The sequence below is a fragment of the Lissotriton vulgaris genome, chromosome 1_1, assembly GCF_964263255.1.
Source record: "Lissotriton vulgaris chromosome 1_1, aLisVul1.2, whole genome shotgun sequence".
Lineage (NCBI taxonomy): Eukaryota > Metazoa > Chordata > Amphibia > Caudata > Salamandridae > Lissotriton > Lissotriton vulgaris.
The window spans coordinates 1,814,168,744-1,814,187,995 of NC_141685.1; the positions used below are offsets into that span (position 1 = coordinate 1,814,168,744).

Below are 19,252 nucleotides of genomic sequence, written 5' to 3' on the forward strand. Positions count from 1 at the left end.
CATTTTGAAAACAGTGGTCTCCACATATAAGGGTTCAGTCAGCCACACCTCTGCAAGTAACCTTTAGCTGTTGTTCAATCAACAACCATAACAAAAAAACACGCAGCTATCTTTTACTAGAAGTGCCCATCCAATACACGTGAATGGGGCCAATCCAAATAAGACAACTTCACTACACACTATAGCTTTTACGTAAAATGCACATTAACATTAAAAACTGCACCACCAAAATGTCAATCATAAGAAAGACTCTAAAAAGAGACTAAGAGGGAGCACGCAGTAAAAAGGATTCCCCTGATGAACAAATAATCTGCACTGGAGTGCTACACTAAAGATGCAATCGCTTTCCAATCTGTTCCTGTATTCTATCTTCTATAGATTGTCATGATTGACAGAAATTCTTTGGTTTCTAACACTTAGAATGATAACTTGCAATCACAAAGCCATTTACGCAAAAAAAATCATTAACACATCAACACAATGGACAGCATAAAAGTCCCTGTCCTCCTCTACAATTGTCATGTTCTATTTTTTGTACCACTGTAGAAGGATAAGTGACCCGCTGGCCTTCAGACATACTTTTGGACAGAAGGGTTGAGTTCAACATCTTTTAATGTTCTTGAAAGTGTTCTCTGCCAATAGATTTCCCACATTTCTACACTTAGGCCTCAATTACGAGTCTGGCGGTCCACGGACCCGTAGATTCGCAGCGGTGGTGCTCTCCCAACCGTCCAATTATAGTCAGGCAGTGGGACTGCCACAGCCTCACTGCAGCCACCGTTCCAAGGTGGTCTTGTGCCAGTCAGGCGTTTGCAATATGCTTGGCGTGACAGCCACAGTCCAGCCAAGCATATTATGAGTTTTCTCTCCACTGACGATGTCATTGACGTTCCTCCTCCATGAACAGCGTAACAGAGAGGAAACAATGGGGGCCCTGTGGTGCCCTCTGTGCCTCCACCACATGGGGATGCATGCAAGGGGGCATAACACGTGTTCCCCTGTGTGCTGTGTCCCACTTCCTACGTGGCATGGACTTTTCAGTCCATGCCATGGAGGAACGTTTTTGGCGTTCTCATTGCGGTGCCCATTTTTAGAGGCATCGCCATCAGAACACAAAACCAACCCGCCACATAGGAGCAAACTCCTAATCTGGCAGGCGGTCTGACCACGGCTTTGGCGATGCGATGGTGGGGCGGACGCGGCGCCAAACTGCCTAAGTCGTAATCGGGCCATTAATGCATTCTTCTTCCTTTCTGTTTTCCATTTCTCTTAAGTCACTGAGTCAACTACAGTATCAGTCCCAAGAAGAAGTGGGCAAAGACAATTGTGACTACACCACATAAAAGAAGGTCTAAGGGCCATCTTTCTTTACGGTGGGGAACAGGAGATCTAAATATTCCCTGTAAACAAGACAGTACTCCCAGTTCCATCAGAAGCATATTTAGGGTCAGGTTCCGAACTGAACCACTGATTTAGAGACACCAAGTGAGAAAAAAAAGAGCTGGGTTAGGAACCTTAATTCCCCAGTAGTAAAAAACAAATATACTAGAAAGTATTAAAACATTAAATACAACAAAAAATGTGTCTGCAATTAAAACTTAACTCCTGGGTAACTGATCATTAAAACTGCTTAATCAGCCTCTCCGTGTCTTAAACTCTAATGATGGCATGCTTTTAGAATAAATTCAGCTGTTCCTGTAGGTTTCCTCTGCTGTGTAATTTCACAACAGAGATTAAACTATGAACACCAAGGAGGACTAAGAAAATGTACAAAACAGATCAGGAGAATAAAAACAAATCAAAGACACTGAATATTCCTTGTAGCATGGTCAAGTATATTATCTAACAGGCCATCCATCCACTGTAGAGAAAATAAAACAGTTCTTTGTATCTCTAACAACCACCAATAACAGGAGTTCCGAAACATTCCTTTCTGATGTGTGCACTTCGGCTTTGAGTGCTAGTCTAACATCAGTCACTGGATGGTCCCCTTAATAGGTGGAAGTTGATATCCTTCCAAAGAGGCTGATTACTGAGAGTTGTTTAAGTGGCAATGGAATCCTTTTCCAGACTTGGCCATTGAACCCTGTAGCTCCTTTAGATTTTGCATGCAACAATGATATCCCAAGCACCCTAGAAATCTGGTCTGTGTGTCAGGGTGGCAAGAGGGCAGCCATTACTCATGAAAACGCAGCATCATCTTTTTATGCAAATATGTAAACAAATAAAACTCAGGAACTTCTGTAGCCATGAGTCAAAATATGTTATGGCATACACCCAAAAAACACCATCCCTACTGCAAAGGAAGGTGTTGGCAGCATCAGTTTAAGGGGATGTCTCCTCTGCAGGGATTGGGGTATCTGTGAGGACAGGATAGAATATAAATCAGACAAACTGCAAAACTGTCCAGGTGAAAAAATGTACTCATTCTCATAAACAATGTTCTGCTCTCTGCCAATGTGAAAGAAGCTGAGCCTATGTTCGAAGTTCACTTTTCAGCATGACAGTGACCCAAAGCATGCGACCAAAGCTAAAATGGAGTGGCAATGTCACACAACACGAAAGGTCTTTAGCTAGCCAAATTGATCTCCAATGTAAATTCATACTAGAACTTGTGGAGTGACTTGATAACGCTTTCTATCAATGTTCCACAAGTGTTAGAACAATTTTGCAAAGAAGAGTGGTCAAATGTTACCAAATCTAGGAGTGTATGTAGAAAAGCTTGTACTATTCACTGTAATGATCTTTATGAAAACTATATATTTTTTTTTAAACAATGCAATGAGCCAAACTCAATACCGTAGTATACAAATCCCATAGATGTAACCTTCCCTAGTCCTTTTATGGAGGCACATTTAATATATTAAGTTACTCCATATGTCACCACATATGATGCACTCATCAGCAGCAGACTCGACTATGGCAACGCACTCTACGCCGTCATCACCCAGAAACTCTTCATGAAACTGTAAAGCATCCAGAACCCCTCCGCCAGAATCATCCTCAACATTCTCCACCACAGCCACATCACCAGCCACCTGAGAGATCTCCACTGGCTCCCAGTCACCTTCAAGCTCCTCACGCACGCGTAGGCCTGGACGGTGAACTTTGCTCCATTAGCAGAGTTTTCGGCACTCCGTGGAGTTCGCGGAGTGCAGAAAACTCCGCTTCGCGATGTGCAGCGGAGTTTTTCCCGCTTGGTAAGTTCGTGATCCCAAACAGTAAGTTTGAGAGCGCGAGCTGCCGCTCGGGTAGAATTTCTACCATAGCGGCAGAAATACCAGCCCTCTGCCACTCGCAGAACTTCGCAGAGTTTCTTTGTAACTTCGTGAAGTTTCATGTAGCAAAACTCTGCAAACTAAGCCCAGGCTTACACACGCCTACAAAGCCCTACATAACACATGACCTGCATACCTCAACCACAGCCTCTCGTTCCACGCACCCACCAGAGACCTCCGCTTCGCCCAACTGACCCGGGCAGCCATCCCTCGCATACGCAAGACCATGGCCAGGGGAAGATCCTTCTCCTACTTCGCAGCAAAGAACTGGGACACCCAGCCTCTCCCCCTAAGGCATTCACTGTCACTGCCCCAATTCAGGAAGGACCTCAAGACCTGGCTCTTCGACTAAACCACAGTGCCTTGCGACAGATCTGCAGTCCTCCCCCCATTCACCCTCCAGCGCCTTGAGACACTTAAATGTGAGTAGTCACGCTTTACAAGCCACTTGATTGACCTTTATTTCTAGGACCAGGTACCTACGACCAGAGGTGCTATACATCAATTTATTCACATGAGCACAATAGCACGATTTTAAAGAGTATACAAATTTCACTCAATGATGTGCAGGATAAGGGAATTTTTCTTGGTGATAGTTTTATTTCTTTGGTTTCGCTAAGCATCAAAGAGCTGATCTGACTTGACAGTTTCCTGTATCCCTTAATGGAGATTATGATTTTCACACAGATGAACAATCACACACACACCACACTAATTTTTGATTAATCTATTGCTTATACACACCCACTCTGTGCTCTCATTAAGCACAAACTTATTTAGTGCTAAAAATCTCTTTAAAATGACTTAAATATTTCACGAACTGTGAGTTAGCAAGAAAAAGAAGTTGGTAATTTACGGATAAAAAACACAGTAGAACATTTTAACTGTCCCTACAAGTATTCACCTCTCCTCTGACTGGGAACATTTGCCTTACATGCCTCTGGCCTGTAAGAACAGCACATGTGCACTGGTGCTCCGCTGGTGGCTTATTGATCCTACAGAAATCCCACACAACACAACACGACATCCGCAAGTGCTCCTTTCTAATGTATGTTTGAATAATGGACTGATCTACGATCATACAGTCTTAATGGCGACAGAACTAAAAAGTCAAACTACATTTAAGAGCCAGTCTCATAGTCAACCACATACCAAAAAAGTGCAATTAATAGACAATCCATATGGTCTAAAACATTTTGACTGAGCATTCTGTAATATTTTTGCAACCACCATCAGACGTGACAAAGAAAGCAATTAAGGAGAACAAATAGCAAATTCAATCAGAAAAAACAATGTAACTTATTTTTAAAATTAGAAATAGATAATCTACTGTCTCAAATGCATTACTAGGCGAGTTGCCGTACCTGGGAACATTATTGTTTGAATCTTCACTTTCATTTGCCAGGCCACCAAATAAATAACACTTGTTACCATATAAAGAAAAGCTGTGGCCGAGTCGAGGACAAGGTGGTAAACCGGTTAGTGGTAGCTGAGGTTTTAGTTTTTTCCAGAGCCAGCGACTTGCCTTATGCAGAAACAAAAACAGAAGTTACATTAAAGTGTATTTTCATTCTTTCAAACAAAGGCTATTAATCACTAAGAACCATGTGCAAATCTGCTGTGACCTCACATCTCTTTTATTATCAATGCCCAACCATTCATCCCTAAAAAAGACGGGGTTGCACTCTTCTTTCAAAGTCACAAGCATAGCGATTTCCTTTGTCTTGCAAAAGAAAATGGTTGTAAATAGCTCAGCCACTTTTCAAGACCGTGAAACATCTCAGCAGGTTAGTGGGCCTGCTGAGTTTGTGTAATAAGAAAGTTGTGTGTTAGAAAGCCAGCAGATCAACTCAACCAAGGGAGATCAAATTAGCACAAATACATTGAGTATTACTACTGGTGTCAGTACAAGGTATAAAACCAATAGTAATCTTGAGTAGCAATAGGCCTGATGAGTAACTATGTACGAGTGCAGTAAGTGTATTAATAGAAACACTTGAACATAGCACATTCTGCTAAAACAGACCTTTGGTCTCTTCTTGGAGTATTTTTAGAACTGAGTGGCAGAACAAGAGATCCACCTAATGAGGATTTAAGCCTAAAGTATTAATAGTTTCATTACAAAAGTCTGGAAGCTGAAAGATAGGGGGAAAGTAGCATCTGAAAAATGCTGAGGTTTACAACAATCTCTCTCCTACTAAGGCTTGGCGAGTTATTTAAATTACATGGCATTTTTTGCCTGGGTTGAAAATGTAAGAGGCCTGGAGACTCCAGCCAACAATGAAAAACAGAAAAAACATTTCTTGTTTTAACACAGGCTCAAGTTCTCTATGCGAGGTACCTTGTAGAATCAATGCCTCTCTTTTCTTCCGAAGTATCCTCATAGGACCAGCATTTCCTTTGCAGTTTTATAAGCATATATTTATAAACTCTTTCGATACAGTTTTTAAGCCTGCTCTTTTAAAGTGTACATTGATTTCATGCCCAGTAGCCAAATAATAGAAAGATGATCAGGAAAGTATAAATCACCACTTGCTTGCATTTACACACTCGCCCGAGCCACCACTTTCATTCTCTTGAAGCTCATAAGCAACAAAAAAAGCCACTATTCTTTTTCCTCATTTCATGCACGATTCCAGGCCCAAACCATCATGTATGTGCCTTTTATGAGGACAACAGCTCGCCTCAGTGACAACTTTCTCCATCACATTCCGCAGACCACTAGTAATCCAGAAAGCAAGGATTTCATCTCACCTGCAGTTCATATAGCTCATTACTGTATCGTCCATACTCCACCATCCCACCAAACACAAGAATTCTTGTTCCATCGCAGACAAAACCATGGGCGGCACAGCCAGGCGGGATGTCACCTCTTACTGCAGGGAGAAACCACTGGTTTGTAGCTGAGTAATAAAAAGAAAAAAAACAAAGGTAAAGTCATCTCTAGTTTTCTCAAACTTGAAATGCATACAATTCTTATACTTAACTTGCTCTTCTTTCGATGGCACTGTAATATTTATTTTCAAGGATTTCGGCTGGAGTTACAAAAGCTTAGATATGGTACCAAATTTTCATTTTTATTTTCAGTTGGTTCAATTGAAAGTTTCACTGTCAGAGAACTCCACGCAAAAAAACACTAAGGGGCAGATGTATTATTACCATCATTTGAGATTCCCAAAAAGCGATTTTTTAGAAATCGCTATTTGGGAATTGCAAATTGGGATGTATGTAGAAATTCGCTATTTTTTAGCGATTTCTTAAAATTCCTTAATTGCGATTAGCAAATTGCTAAGGAATAATTTCCCATTCATTTCTATGGGCAAGGAGACCCATAGGAATGAATGGGAAGTTATTCTTAATTTGCGATTAGCAATTTGCTAATCGCAAATTGAGAATAATTTCAAGGGTGCAGGGGTGTCCAAAGGACACCTTGTTGCACCCCTGAAATATGCATGGGTGCACATGTGGTGCACGTACATGCCCTAAGGGCATGTATGTGCGTCACAAGGCAATTTGAAAAATGCAAATTGTGCATTTTTCAAGGAATTCGCAACTTACCACCAACTAGAAGTTGGTGGTAATTTGAGATTCCTAAATTTTTTCGGCATCATACATTGCATTTAAGGAATCGCAAAATTTGCGATTCCTTAAATGCAATTGCAAAATAAGGAATGGCAAATTTTGCGTTTCCTTATTTTGCACCAGATTTGGCTTCATACATTCCATTTAGCAAATTCGCATTCGCAAAGGCCGAAATTCTGCGAATTTCGGCCTTTGCGAATGCGAATTTGCTTGATACATCTGGCCCTAAAAGCTGAATGTTATGGCTAACTAGGAGTAGGTATGCTTCAACTTATTTTCTTTCAAACTTCCCTAGATAAAAGGTTTTAAAACGATATGTTCTAGTACTAGGCGTTACCTTCTTCTTCCGGTGTATGACAAAAAGAAGAGATATACAAGACTTAAATAAAATATGTGTATCTCTTACTCTGTCTAAGTAAATAGCTTAGAATAATTTTAAGGGAATATTTCTACTCACTAGTTGAAATAAGTATTTTTAAATCAAAATTGTAAAAATAAAAATGGTTTAAAAGCTGTGTTTTTCTATTAAATGCATTCATTTTGAAATATCTGATTTTAACCTTACTTGCATTGAAATTATCATTCACTTTCTTGCATGTTTTTCTCATTGACTCTTATTAAAGGGATGGCCTCTCCGTGTCATAAAGTTTAACACTTTCTACCTCTTCCGCACATTTCAAATACTTAATCTTGCTTTTTATTTTATCCCCCATCTACATTTTCACCAATCAAACTTTTTTTCTGTTACTAGCCAGCAAGAGGATCCAATAGTGTGTTGTTTGCCACCGACATCTGGTTTGACCTGCAGGTAATAAATCCGGGCAGAACCAGCTCGGGCTCCCATTTTTCCAACATTGGTAAATTGAGAAGCATAAAGTCAGTGGTATGTCCATGTAGAGTAGCATGACTCCTTGAGGAATGCAAGTGTGTGATGGTGAAGCCATGGATCCATTTTGGAATGCCTCTGGCCAAGCATGACACAAGATGGAGGCTGGTGAACAACCTCCGCCGGTTTGGCAAAGTGTATTTCTGGCATTTCTGAGTTTTGGCTTTAGTATTAGAAAGTAAGGTGTGGAAAAAAGGAGAAAAGTCTGCTTGAGTAATGCAGCACTGATCATTTTACAGAGGCCTGCTTACAATCTCTTGTTGAGCATCACCACTTGGCTTGATAGAGGGATGGGGAGGCAGCGAAAACAGTCTCATTTGTTGTGCAGAAGGAATCGTCGAGATAGGACCCTCATTTGTTCCTCCCAAAGGTGCTACTTCCAAAGGTTCATGGCTGCCACTGGCAAAGTTATCACATGTGATTGGGATCGACCTACTGTAGAAACCATCACCTGGACCAAAGACTGTGACTGCTGTGTGGAGGAGATATACACTAAGAAAGGGAACCACTGGGAACTACTTTCAGGACCCTGGGGGGCAAGGCCAACCACCGAAGATGGCGGTCGCATGAAAGGAGAGCTCCCAAGCCAGGGCCTAACAGACTTTTTTATCACTTTTTCCAGGGCCATCTGCCCAGTTGCCCCATCCTAAATTAATCCAGACCACGTGGACGTCGAGAACCCCCATTTACAAGCTGTGGCGTTGCTGCGGAGCGGCCATACCCTCGGCACAGCCGACACCGCCAATGAAATGGAGGATCGCCAGACCTGCGACATTCACTAGCAGAATGAAGAGGTTAGTAGAGGCAACATTGGTGGATCAGGCAAAATCCTAAAAGCGAGCCTGGGACAAGGGACCAGTGACGGCCCAGGGCCGGACACTGACACATGTAGGCACCAGACCATCCCGTGAAAGAACTGTCTGCATCAGGCCTGATCGGATCTATGCTGCCTCGGAGACGTGCAGGCCGGTTTTCTGAGGGTGTGCAGTCTCATGCCCAAGTGGAGACGGTTAGCGGAGCGGAGAGCCGGTGTTGAAGACTATTGCTGCATACTCACGAGCAGGGAGTCCTGTGTGGTCCGAGTGCAGCCCTGCAGGGGTTGCGGTGTCTCGGAGACCCATAATTCCTGCAGGGGAGCTGAGTTCTGCTCCCCCTGTCAGCCTGCCTTCCCTTGGTGCGACCCATGCCGTACTGGCTTTCAGCCCGAGGGACTTTAGTGGGTGCTTGGTATTGGACTGCAATACAAGACACATACACAAGCTTTACACATAACATAAGATGTGCTAAGGACAGCAATCCCACATTATTACTTCACCTCTTCGAATGTCAGAGGGATGGGTTCCATTTATAAACGTCATAGAATTCACGCACAACTATGTCGACGGAAAGCACAAATAGTATTCCTACAGGAAACCCACCTGTCAGCCTCAGAGTGCTCTCAAACTCCGGAAAAATGGAGGGGACAACAATAACAATTTCATACCATACATCTTACTCAGCATTTGCATGCGGTTGCGGTCTGGATAAGCAAAGCAAACACAAGGAGATGATGGATGGAGTGCGGAAACTTTTCAGACACTCACCCCCAGTCACAGATCTGGGTTGAATCCATCACCATACTTTAGCTCACTTCGCCACCCCAGTTCAGATCCAGCCATATGCAAATCAGTCTTGACCCTGTTCCTCATGGGAACAGTCCAGCCCGAACTGCCATGCCCAGTCTTCCCTGGACAGGAAACAGGCATCCTGGGGCGGGTTCAGAGTAACGCGCCTCATCAGCCAGGCTAGCTTGAATCCATTGGCAAAGTGAGCCAGGGACCTACATCTGGGCATATCCTGCCAACTTAGGGCGAACAGACCTGGCTTAAACCCCCAAGCCTAGACAGCCAACCAGTGGATGTCTATGCCACTCTCATTTCACAAATGGCCCCCAGACTGGGACGGTTATATCGTATTTCCCTTTCAGAGTGAGCGCTGACTCCTACTGTTGTGCAGCCCCTAGTGACCTCATTGCCATAGCCTGACAAGGACCACACAGACATTACAGCTTATAGGCCGCAGTCGCTGCTCAATACAAAGTACAAAATACTAAGCAAGGTGCTGGCTTGCTCTCTCCTTCCCTTACTACCAAGACTTGTACACAATGACCAATGCAGCTTTGTGCTTGGGAGAAATACATCAATGAATATACGCCAACTTTATCATGTTATGGCCACCTGCCCTGATGTTTTCCCTAGAGCAACGTGTCTATCGCTGGACCTCCATCAGGCCTTCGATACATTGAGCTGGGATTACTAGTTGGCTGCCCTTAGGCGGTTCGGTGTCCCCCACAAATTCCTTCAATGGATTAAACTTCCATACACATCGCCAACAGCCAGGGCACACACTCGGGCACACATTTCGGAAGACTACACCATACAACGTGGCACAAGACAGGGTTGCCAGCTCTACCCCATGCTTTTTGTGCTCGTATTGGAGCCCCTGGCATGCAGGTTGTGCAGTGATGTTCAAAAGTGGGGCATTCCAATTGGCCACATGGTCCACAAACTGTTGCTGTATGCAGGCGACATAGTAATATTATACACCGAAGAAAACTTTCTTATGGTAACCCACACCTTCGCACACTTTGAGTCCCTCATGGGACTAGCAATACATTTTGGGTAATCCCAAGCACTTCCCTTTAAGAGTAACTTCCAAAGGAAAGTGATCCCATTTGGTGAACAGGAGATTGTAGTAGACCCCACTACATTCAGGTACTTGGGGATCCAGATATAAAAGAACCCACACGATCTTTGGCCAGGAACCTCAAGAAAGCAATTGCCGGGGGGAGGAGCTACGCGAGCATCCGAGATGGCCGCGTGAGCACAGAGCTCCCGGGACCCTCGCCAATCTTCGCATTTTATCCTGACGGTATCCTGAATTTTCAGATGGGTTATTGAAGAGGAACCTCACCTGATCTCTTAGCCCTTTAAAAATTTTGATTTGGACTTTGGGAGCCGAAGTTACTTTGATCCGAACTTTTGAGGCCCACCCTGCGGTAAGCCGGGGACTTGGCACATTGGCACGCCGGGACGAAGTTGAACAACAACGGCTGAGGGGTCTTCCCCCAGTAGCCCTGCATCAACTTTCGGTTTCACTTTCGGGTCCTGGCATTGTCTGACTGCGGGACAGTTCCGTTCTGTCGGAGATCCGTCCAGGCTCTGTTTTGTCAGAGTGTGCCTCTATTCTCTACGCAGTTGTGTCGAACTGTGTCTTGGCCTCGGCCACGCGAGCCTGCTTTTGTGGACTTTTGGTGCCTTGCCCGCAGGCGGCCATTTTCACTAGGTCTCACGGGCCCCTCCAGGGCGTCTCTTCCAGTATGGCGGCTAGGGCCGACGCCGAGAAACGGAAAACAAAGGCGCCCCTTCGCGGGGGACTGGTCCAAACCAACATTATGGATCGGTATACTCAATCTAAAGGATCCCCTGGTGGCGCCAGCCATACGCCGGAGGACGCCAAGGACGATTCAACCGTGCCTACTGATCGGTCTCTTCAGGACATCCTGGGCGCCATCGCTAACATGAAGGAGACCATCGGCCAGCAGTACGAGGCTCTTGCTCATAAAATTGACACGGTCGCCATCGATGTCACCTTGATCAGAGCCGACCTGTCTAAAACCAATGAGAAGGTGAAATCATTGGACTTGAAGACCACTAGCCTTACGGCCGACGTGTCAGAACTTCAAACCGAGATTGGCAATCTGAAATCGACCAACGATCTCATGTCTCATCGGCTGGAGGATTTCGAAAATTGGGCAAGACGCAACAACATCCGCGTCATAGGTGTCCCTGAAAACCCCGAGAATCATTCGATGGACCTCCTGGTGGAGGACCTTGTCCTGACCCATCTTGCGCCTACAGGACTGAGCAAGTTCGTTTGCAGTGGAACGTGCCCATCGCGTTCCGGGTGGAAAGCCGAAACCGGGTGCCCCTCCGAGGCCTATCATCGCCAAGCTCTTTCACTTCAGAGACCGTGATGCCATCCTGCAGGCCTAGAGGGTGAGCGGCCCGGTAAAATTCGAAAACGCTACAAGTCAATTTTTACCCAGACTTCACTCAGCTTGTCCAGAGGCAAAGGATGGGTTTTCAGGGTGTGAAGCGACGTCTCCGTGATTTGGGCCTGAAATATGCGATGCTGTTTCCTACCAGACTTCGTGTGGAGTACGAGGGCCGGACATTTTTCTTTGACCGACCAGAGAATGTGAGTGACTGGCTGGATTCTCTGCCTGCCCGGAACGACCGAACTGAGCACCCTGGTGGTGCCGAGGGTGGTGAGCAGGAACAGAAATGATGACTCGGCCCCGGATTACCAAACACTTGACTTTGTGCAGCTGAGTTCTATAATTTTCTTACTGTCGTATTTTACTATTGTTCGCCCGAGGGTGGCGGGGGTGGTGGGTCTCTTTCCTCCTCCAGGGTCGTTTTGTAGATTGGGTAATGGTAGGGCGACAGGCACACTGCACGTTGGGGTGGCTTTCTAGTCTAATGCAGGGGTGCAGGGGGGGGAGTTGTAACGGGAGTTGGCTGGGGGGTGGGGAGGGGTGTTTGTGAGTTCGTTTTTCTTTTTCAAGGCAACATATTGTTTTTCTCCATGATTCGAATGTTGTGCTCTTTGTGGGGTGAGTTCTGCATCACTTGTTGGGATGGGGGGTAGTGGGTTGAGGTTAATATCTTGGAATGTCAATGGGTTGGGTGATAGAATAAAATGGGGAGTGGTGCTGCAATTCTTGCGTCGTCTGTCCCCCGATGTGGTTCTTTTACAGGAGACACATCTGGTGGGAAATATGTGTCATGCCATGAATAGGTGGGGTTATTGCCTTGTTGCGCACTCCGGGTTCACCACTGGCTCTAGGGGGGTGGGCATTCTTGTTCGGTCCTCTCTCCCCCTGGAGATAGACGATGTAATCCTGGACGATAGGGGGCGCTACGCCACCCTCACTGGTAGATGGGAGGGTAGGACTCTTTCGTTGCTCACTGTATATGTTCCTCCGGGTCTCCAGACCTCCACTTTTTCAGATATTGGGCGAGTGATGCTGGGACTCCCTGATGGCACTCTGGTTATGGGCGGGGATTTTAATTCTGTTGTTTCTGGTACCGTAGACCGTCACCCAACCAGGGATATTCCTAAGTCCCAGTCATGGCTTGGTGGTTTTTTGGACACTTTTGGTTTGGTAGACTGCTGGAGGTTGATGCATCCAACGCAGAGTCGGGACACCTTTCACTCTGGAGCCCAAGGAAGTCTCTCCAGACTCGATTACGTTCTCATGCCTGCTGCCCAGTCCCCTTCTGTTAGAGAGATTAGACACCTTGCCCGGGGCATTTGAGATCATTCCCCATTGTGGCTTTGTATGGATACTGGGGTGAGTAGTGCGGGTCGAGTCGCTCCCATAAACCCCTGGTATTTGCGTAATCCCAAGGCCCGTGCCAGTCTGATAAAGTCCCTAGATCGCTACTTCCTTGAAAATGAGGGGTCTGTGTCCTCCTCTGTGTCCCTATGGGAAGCTTTCAAGACTGTCATCCGTGGGCATGCCTTGTCCTTGATTTCGGAAGCCAAGAAAACTAAGAATCAAGAGGTTGTGCGTCTTGAGGCAGAAATAGTCGAACTGGAAAATGACTTAGAATCAGGCGTTACCCATGATATACTCCACGCCCTTGGTTTGAAGCAGCTGGACTATAAGTCCCTTGTCACGGATGCTGCCAAAACAATGCACAGAGAGCAACAGGGCAGATTGTATGATGTCGGGGACAAGGCGGGTAAATTGATTGCGTGGCTTGATAAGAAAGAAAGGGCGAATCGTGTGGTCCCCGTGATTCAGAATTTGAATGAAGACTGTGTGACTGACCCGAGTTAGATTGTGGAGTGTTTTGCGGATTATTTTCGTACGGTGTATTCCCCGGTGTCTGATAGAGATGAGGAGGATTCCCATTTGTTGCTACGCGATATTGCGCTGGCCCGCCTATCAGAGGAGGACCGAGATTTAATGGATGCCCCATTGTCTGCAGATGAGATTGCGATCGCTATTCGTTCCGTTCGTTCGGGCAAGGCTATGGGCCCGAACGGTCTACCCATTGAATTATACAAACTGCGCCCCGACAAAGTCGCCCCATATCTCCGCGATATGTTCCTGGAGTCACGAGAACTTGGCGCACTCCCTTTTGATCAGCGTTTAGCTACAATTGTGGTAATTCCTAAGGAGGGCAAGCCTCGGGATCACTGCTCCTCGTACAGGCCCATCTCCCTGTTTAACGCTGAACCAAAAGTTCTAGCTAAAGTTCTGGCCAACCGTCTGATTACGGTGATTGGTGACCTGATCCATCCGGACCAATCTGGTTTTATCCCACATCGTAACACCGCACTCAACTTGCGGCGCTTGCATGGTGTTCTCGCGAGGGCGGGGTCACTTCAAGAGCCGGCCATCTTGGCTTCCTTGGACGCCACGATGGCCTTTAACACTATAAAATAGCCTTATCTCTGAGCCGCCCTCGCGAAATTTGGTTTCGGCTCGGAGTTTATCGGGTGGGTGAAACTTCTGTACAGGGAACTGCTGGCTCAGGTGGTCGTTAACGGCCGAGTATCCACTTCCTTCACTCTTGGGAGGGGTACGAGACAGGGGTGCCCGCTGTCTCCCCTGCTTTTTGCGTTTGTCTTAGAGCCCCTCGCAGCCTGGCTCCGATGGGAGCCATCGATAAAGGGTATTCAGTGGACTCCCGATTTTGAGGACCGGATCTCGCTTTATGCGGACGATATCCTCTTATCCCTTACCTCCCCCGAAAATCGCTTAACGTTCTGTTCGATGTTCTCACCTCGTTTGGCAAGAATTCAGGTCTAGTTATAAATTGGACTAAATCTTGTGTCTACGCAATTTCGGGTGGTCTCCCTCCCTTGCCACGTAGATTTCCTATTCAGGTTTCCCAGACGGGATTCAAATATTTGGGGATCTTTATATCATTAGACCCGGTTGCTCGCTATGAGCGCAATTTGCTCCCCCCCCCTCCAGAGGTTGAAGCTCGACGTGGTTCATTGGCGTAGATTGCCACTGTCACCGCTCGGTCGTGCCGCGCTCTTTAAAATGATGTCCCTGCCACGTTTTTTATACGCACTTCAGAATTCGCTCGACATCATCCCGGCAAGTTATTTCCGGGAGGTGGAAAGCTTACGAAGGCGGCTCATTTGGGACGGACGTGCAAGAATTGCTCTTGCTAAGCTAACCCTCCCCTGGTATGGGCCTCTCAGTTGAGCGCGATTAATCACGCAATGTATGCACCCAGCCCAAACCCAGTATTTGAGATGGACAAGTATCAGTTGCCGGGTGGGAATTCCAACAGGGCGCTCTACTCTAAAGTGGCAGGGAGAAATCTAACAGGACCCACTAAGATTGCCGTGCGAGTCTGGAGTGATGCGAATGCTGCCCTGGGTTGGAAGGATCGAATGACACGTGCGACTCCTTTGTATGCGTCGGAGAGTTTGGGATGCCTCTGGACAACGAAAGGTTTTGAGAAATGGGATATGATTGGTATTAGCAGAGCGGGTGACCTTTGGGTTAAGGGTGCTGTTAAGACTTTTGAGGCATTACAGAATGAATATGAGCGGAGTGAAAGGGAATTTTTTAGATATGCGCAGATCCGTCATGCCTTGACATCGGTCTTCGCCACCGATGCCAATATTCCAGAGTCCTCCCCTCTGGAAGACCGTGTACTCGATGGTCATCTGCCTGATAGTACGATTTCACTAATATATAAAAAGTTGATCAACAATCGGGCAGATCTCCTCGTGCGTCTCAGGGAGGCCTGGACTGGGGATGGGCTGGAACTGGATGATGAAGACTGGCAGTCTGCACTGTCTTCCCCGAAGGAAGTAGCCATTCCCGCCCGTCTCCGTCTCGTCCAGCTTAAGATTCTTCATCGTGTTTATGTTACCGGTCCTCGTCTGGTCTCCATGGGTTTCTCTGCGGATGGGTTATGTAAGCGTGGCTGTGGATTGAGTGCTACCTTTCTCCATATCATCTGGGAATGCCAGGAGGTGGCTGCGTTTTGGACTCGAGTGCATGCTGTGATGGAGCGTGTCACCGGGATTGCTCTGCAACCTGAGGCCCGGCGATGTCTGTTGAATGTGTGGGAGCCGAATGATTACAACGTCGCCCAGACTCGGTGGGCGGCCCTTGGGAACATGATCGCAAAGAGAGACATTGCGCAGTTGTGGGGTTCCCGATGGCCGCCCAACGTGTCAGTATGGAAAGAAAATATGGATTGGTGTATGTTTAGAGAGAAGACTGTGTATTTGGCTAGGGGCAAGCCTGGGGCGTGGACTAGAATCTGGGGCCAGTGGAACGCCTATCGGGGGAACATATGTACAAACCCGTTTGAGGATAATTCGGATATCTCCCTATCCCCCTGACCCGACATGCCATGTGTAGTCTACTCTCCTTCCTAATCTCTGACTTACCCACTGACCCACTGACCCCCCCCGACCACCTCCACCGCTTACTAATTCGTTCATCTTGCAATTGAGGGTCCCCCCCCGTATGAGCACAACTTCATATACAATGTTTTAGGCCTTGAGACTTGTTCGTTTCTTTTCTTTGTTCCTTTTTATAAAAAACAAAAACACTATTATATCCTGATTTCATCCTGTGTTGTTACGATTCTTATCCTCTATTACTGCCGGACCTCGAGGATGTCGGCGACGGAACTGTGATGAATACTGATTGCTTCTACTTGTTTTAGCGGCCGGCCCCTGTGGTTGTAGGCCCATGAGTGTAATCGTATTTAAATGCACAATAAAGTTTTTAAAAAAAAAGCAATTGCCTGTCTGCGATCCCAGTTCACCTTTTGGATATCGCTCCACCTTTCTGTAGCAGGGCAACTTTCAATAACTAAAATGGTAATGCGCATTCACTATTTTTTCACAAATTTACCAGTAGTTATCCCAATGAAAATTTTAAAACACTGAATACCATCCTAATACATTTGATATGGGGTAAGGGGCGTCTATGCTTCGGCTTGCCAAAACTGCAGCTGCCATCGGATGCCGGAAGAATGAGGGCACCAGACTTTCTGGTTTACGGTTTGGCTTGGCAATTACAGTGGCTATCTTACTGGCTGGTTGGACGAAATCTTCAAGAAATACACACCCCTAAATGATTGCCTAAGGGAAATTGAACAAAATTGCTCTGCCCTGAGATGCAAATTCCAACTCTGGCTCAGCTGCTACTCAAGGTGGCACTTACGTATTGGAAAATGGCTTTGAAAAACACTGCGAAGACTACTGCTTATGCCCCCAATATATCAATCATAGGCCTCCCCAATACCACAGGCACACTGACACAACACAGGAAGACGTGACCAATGTGGCTGCACTGTTCGGGGACGGGATATTACTAAGTCAGGCAGATTTCATAAACAAACAGGGGCTCACAGATACACTCTTTTTAATACATGCACGTCTTGTAAGGTTTGTTAAACGGCATTGGTCTCCCAACGGGTTTGAACCTGCAACGCATTAACTAGCCCACTCAATGTAGTTAATGGGTACTGGGTACTGGCAGACGTTTAATACGCTGGTAATACCGAGGCATCCGCACATACCAACTCTAGCCTCTGGTGCTACTACAGGAAAAGTGGGAGTGAGTGGTAGGCAGAGTACTTCTAGAAAAGAATGAAACACTGTACTCGAATACCCTAAACAGGTAACCTGTAACTCACAATTGAAATTCATACAATACATGATAGTACAGCGAGTTTATCTTGTACTGCATAGGCTACACTCAATATTCACCAATATCACAGCACCATACACGAGATGTCCCTGAACAGGATGCTGATTTGTTACATATGTTGTGGGCCTGCCCCGCCCTACTAACCTACTGGGCGCAGATCATTACAGCTCAGAGTGAAGTATTCGGAGGACACATGACATAAGGCTGAAAGCTGCCTTTTAGATCCCTCCCCACGGCCGAAGGGTTACAAAGTGCAGGCAAGGTTTGCACACCTGGCGCTCAACCTAGCATAACAAAATATAGCCAGGAGGTGGAAATCGGCAACTTAGCCTGTTGTACCCTTCTGGAAAGAGGAGGTGGAGCGCTGGGGAATGGCGGAGAGCAGTGCTCTGCACAGGGAAGAATATTGTGGAAAACTGAAAAAGCCTATATCAATGATTTGGGATCTCCTTATGGAGTCCTTCAAAGCTTTAGAAATGTTCACATTCCCATAACTCAATGCAACTAATTCGGACCGGGGCTGTGGCACACGAGGATATCACTTACCACAAGTCCCCATGCTACATATACCTTCACTACTAATACCAATACACATGTAATATTGACGGAGATGGATACTTGTAACTCTGTCAGGATATACGCCCTCCCATATCGTGAAAGTATGGGTATCCACGCAAAACGTCTGTAAGTGAAGTTTAATGTTAGAGCAGGTCTATTCTCAATTTGTTGATTGAATGCTACACCCATCAGTTGGGGGGTAGGGGGGTTGTACTCATAGTTAAAAAATGTTTTCATTAAACAGCGTTAGACACTCAGACTTGATTAGCAACAAACAGACAAGTTATTTGCAAAGTCATGTTACTGCCATACCCGATGAGGACTTATACCTGCATACTGTAACAAATGTAACGCGATCTGTGATCCCATCAATTATAAAGTAACGCTGGTCTTTATGCGAAAGATGTATGCAATTCTTTGCTTTTCTTAAACTATAAAACCCAATAAAGCCTGTTACAACAAAAAAAACTTTTTTTAAGGAGCCTGACACTGGATTCAACATTTCCTGTCTGCAACAGGAGTATAATAGTGGAACTGAAACGTCCCACTTAGTTCCAGATTTCTAGCTCACAAAAGAGGTGAGACTCTGAATAATGCCAGAGGAATGTCTGACATTCAGGGTCACAAAGGTGACATGACATCACTTGATAAGTGTGCAAGGAGCTTGTAGAGAAGTGATGTGACTGCCATGGTCCCACACGCAGTACATGTCAAATTAAAAAAAACAAAGTAAATAAAATCGAAATAAATGCATGCATTCAATGAAACACTGGAATTAGAACAACAGTTGGCAAATCTTAGAGAGCTTTGTAAGACTAGTTATGCTGGAAACAGAAATCTTTATGTCTATGACCATATCAATACTAAGTTTCGGTTCTGGCACAGAAGGAGCCCATCGTTATAACGTTTGATGATCCCACATCTAACCACATCTTGAACTGTCTTCAAATCCTATTCACTTCATTGCTAATTGTGAGGTAAGTTAACCCTGTTCATGAAAGTGTTCAAGTAAGTGTGCCTTGTGGCAGAGAGCAATAGTAAGCTTTGGTCTCATAGTTGTTGGATTCAGTCTTATCGTGATCCTTTATAGTTCTTAGAAATGACTTGTATACTTACTATATGCATTTTAAAAAAGGCAGTTCAACACCACGCCAATGTATATACCATCTTCGTGACTAATAGCAGAAATTTTGT

General features: G+C 45.6%; 1 protein-coding gene across 1 annotated transcript in view; it reads right to left on the reverse strand.

Moving 5' to 3' along the window:
* HCFC2 (host cell factor C2) overlaps positions 1-19,252 on the reverse strand; it is a 245,069-nt gene that overhangs the window by 198,754 nt on the left and 27,063 nt on the right. The window contains exons 2-3 of the mRNA XM_086919162.1: positions 6,033-6,181; positions 4,643-4,803 (exon numbers count right to left, since the gene is read on the reverse strand). Coding sequence (XP_086775288.1) covers positions 4,643-4,803; positions 6,033-6,181 — 310 coding nt within the window. The remainder of the gene's footprint in view (positions 1-4,642; positions 4,804-6,032; positions 6,182-19,252) is intronic.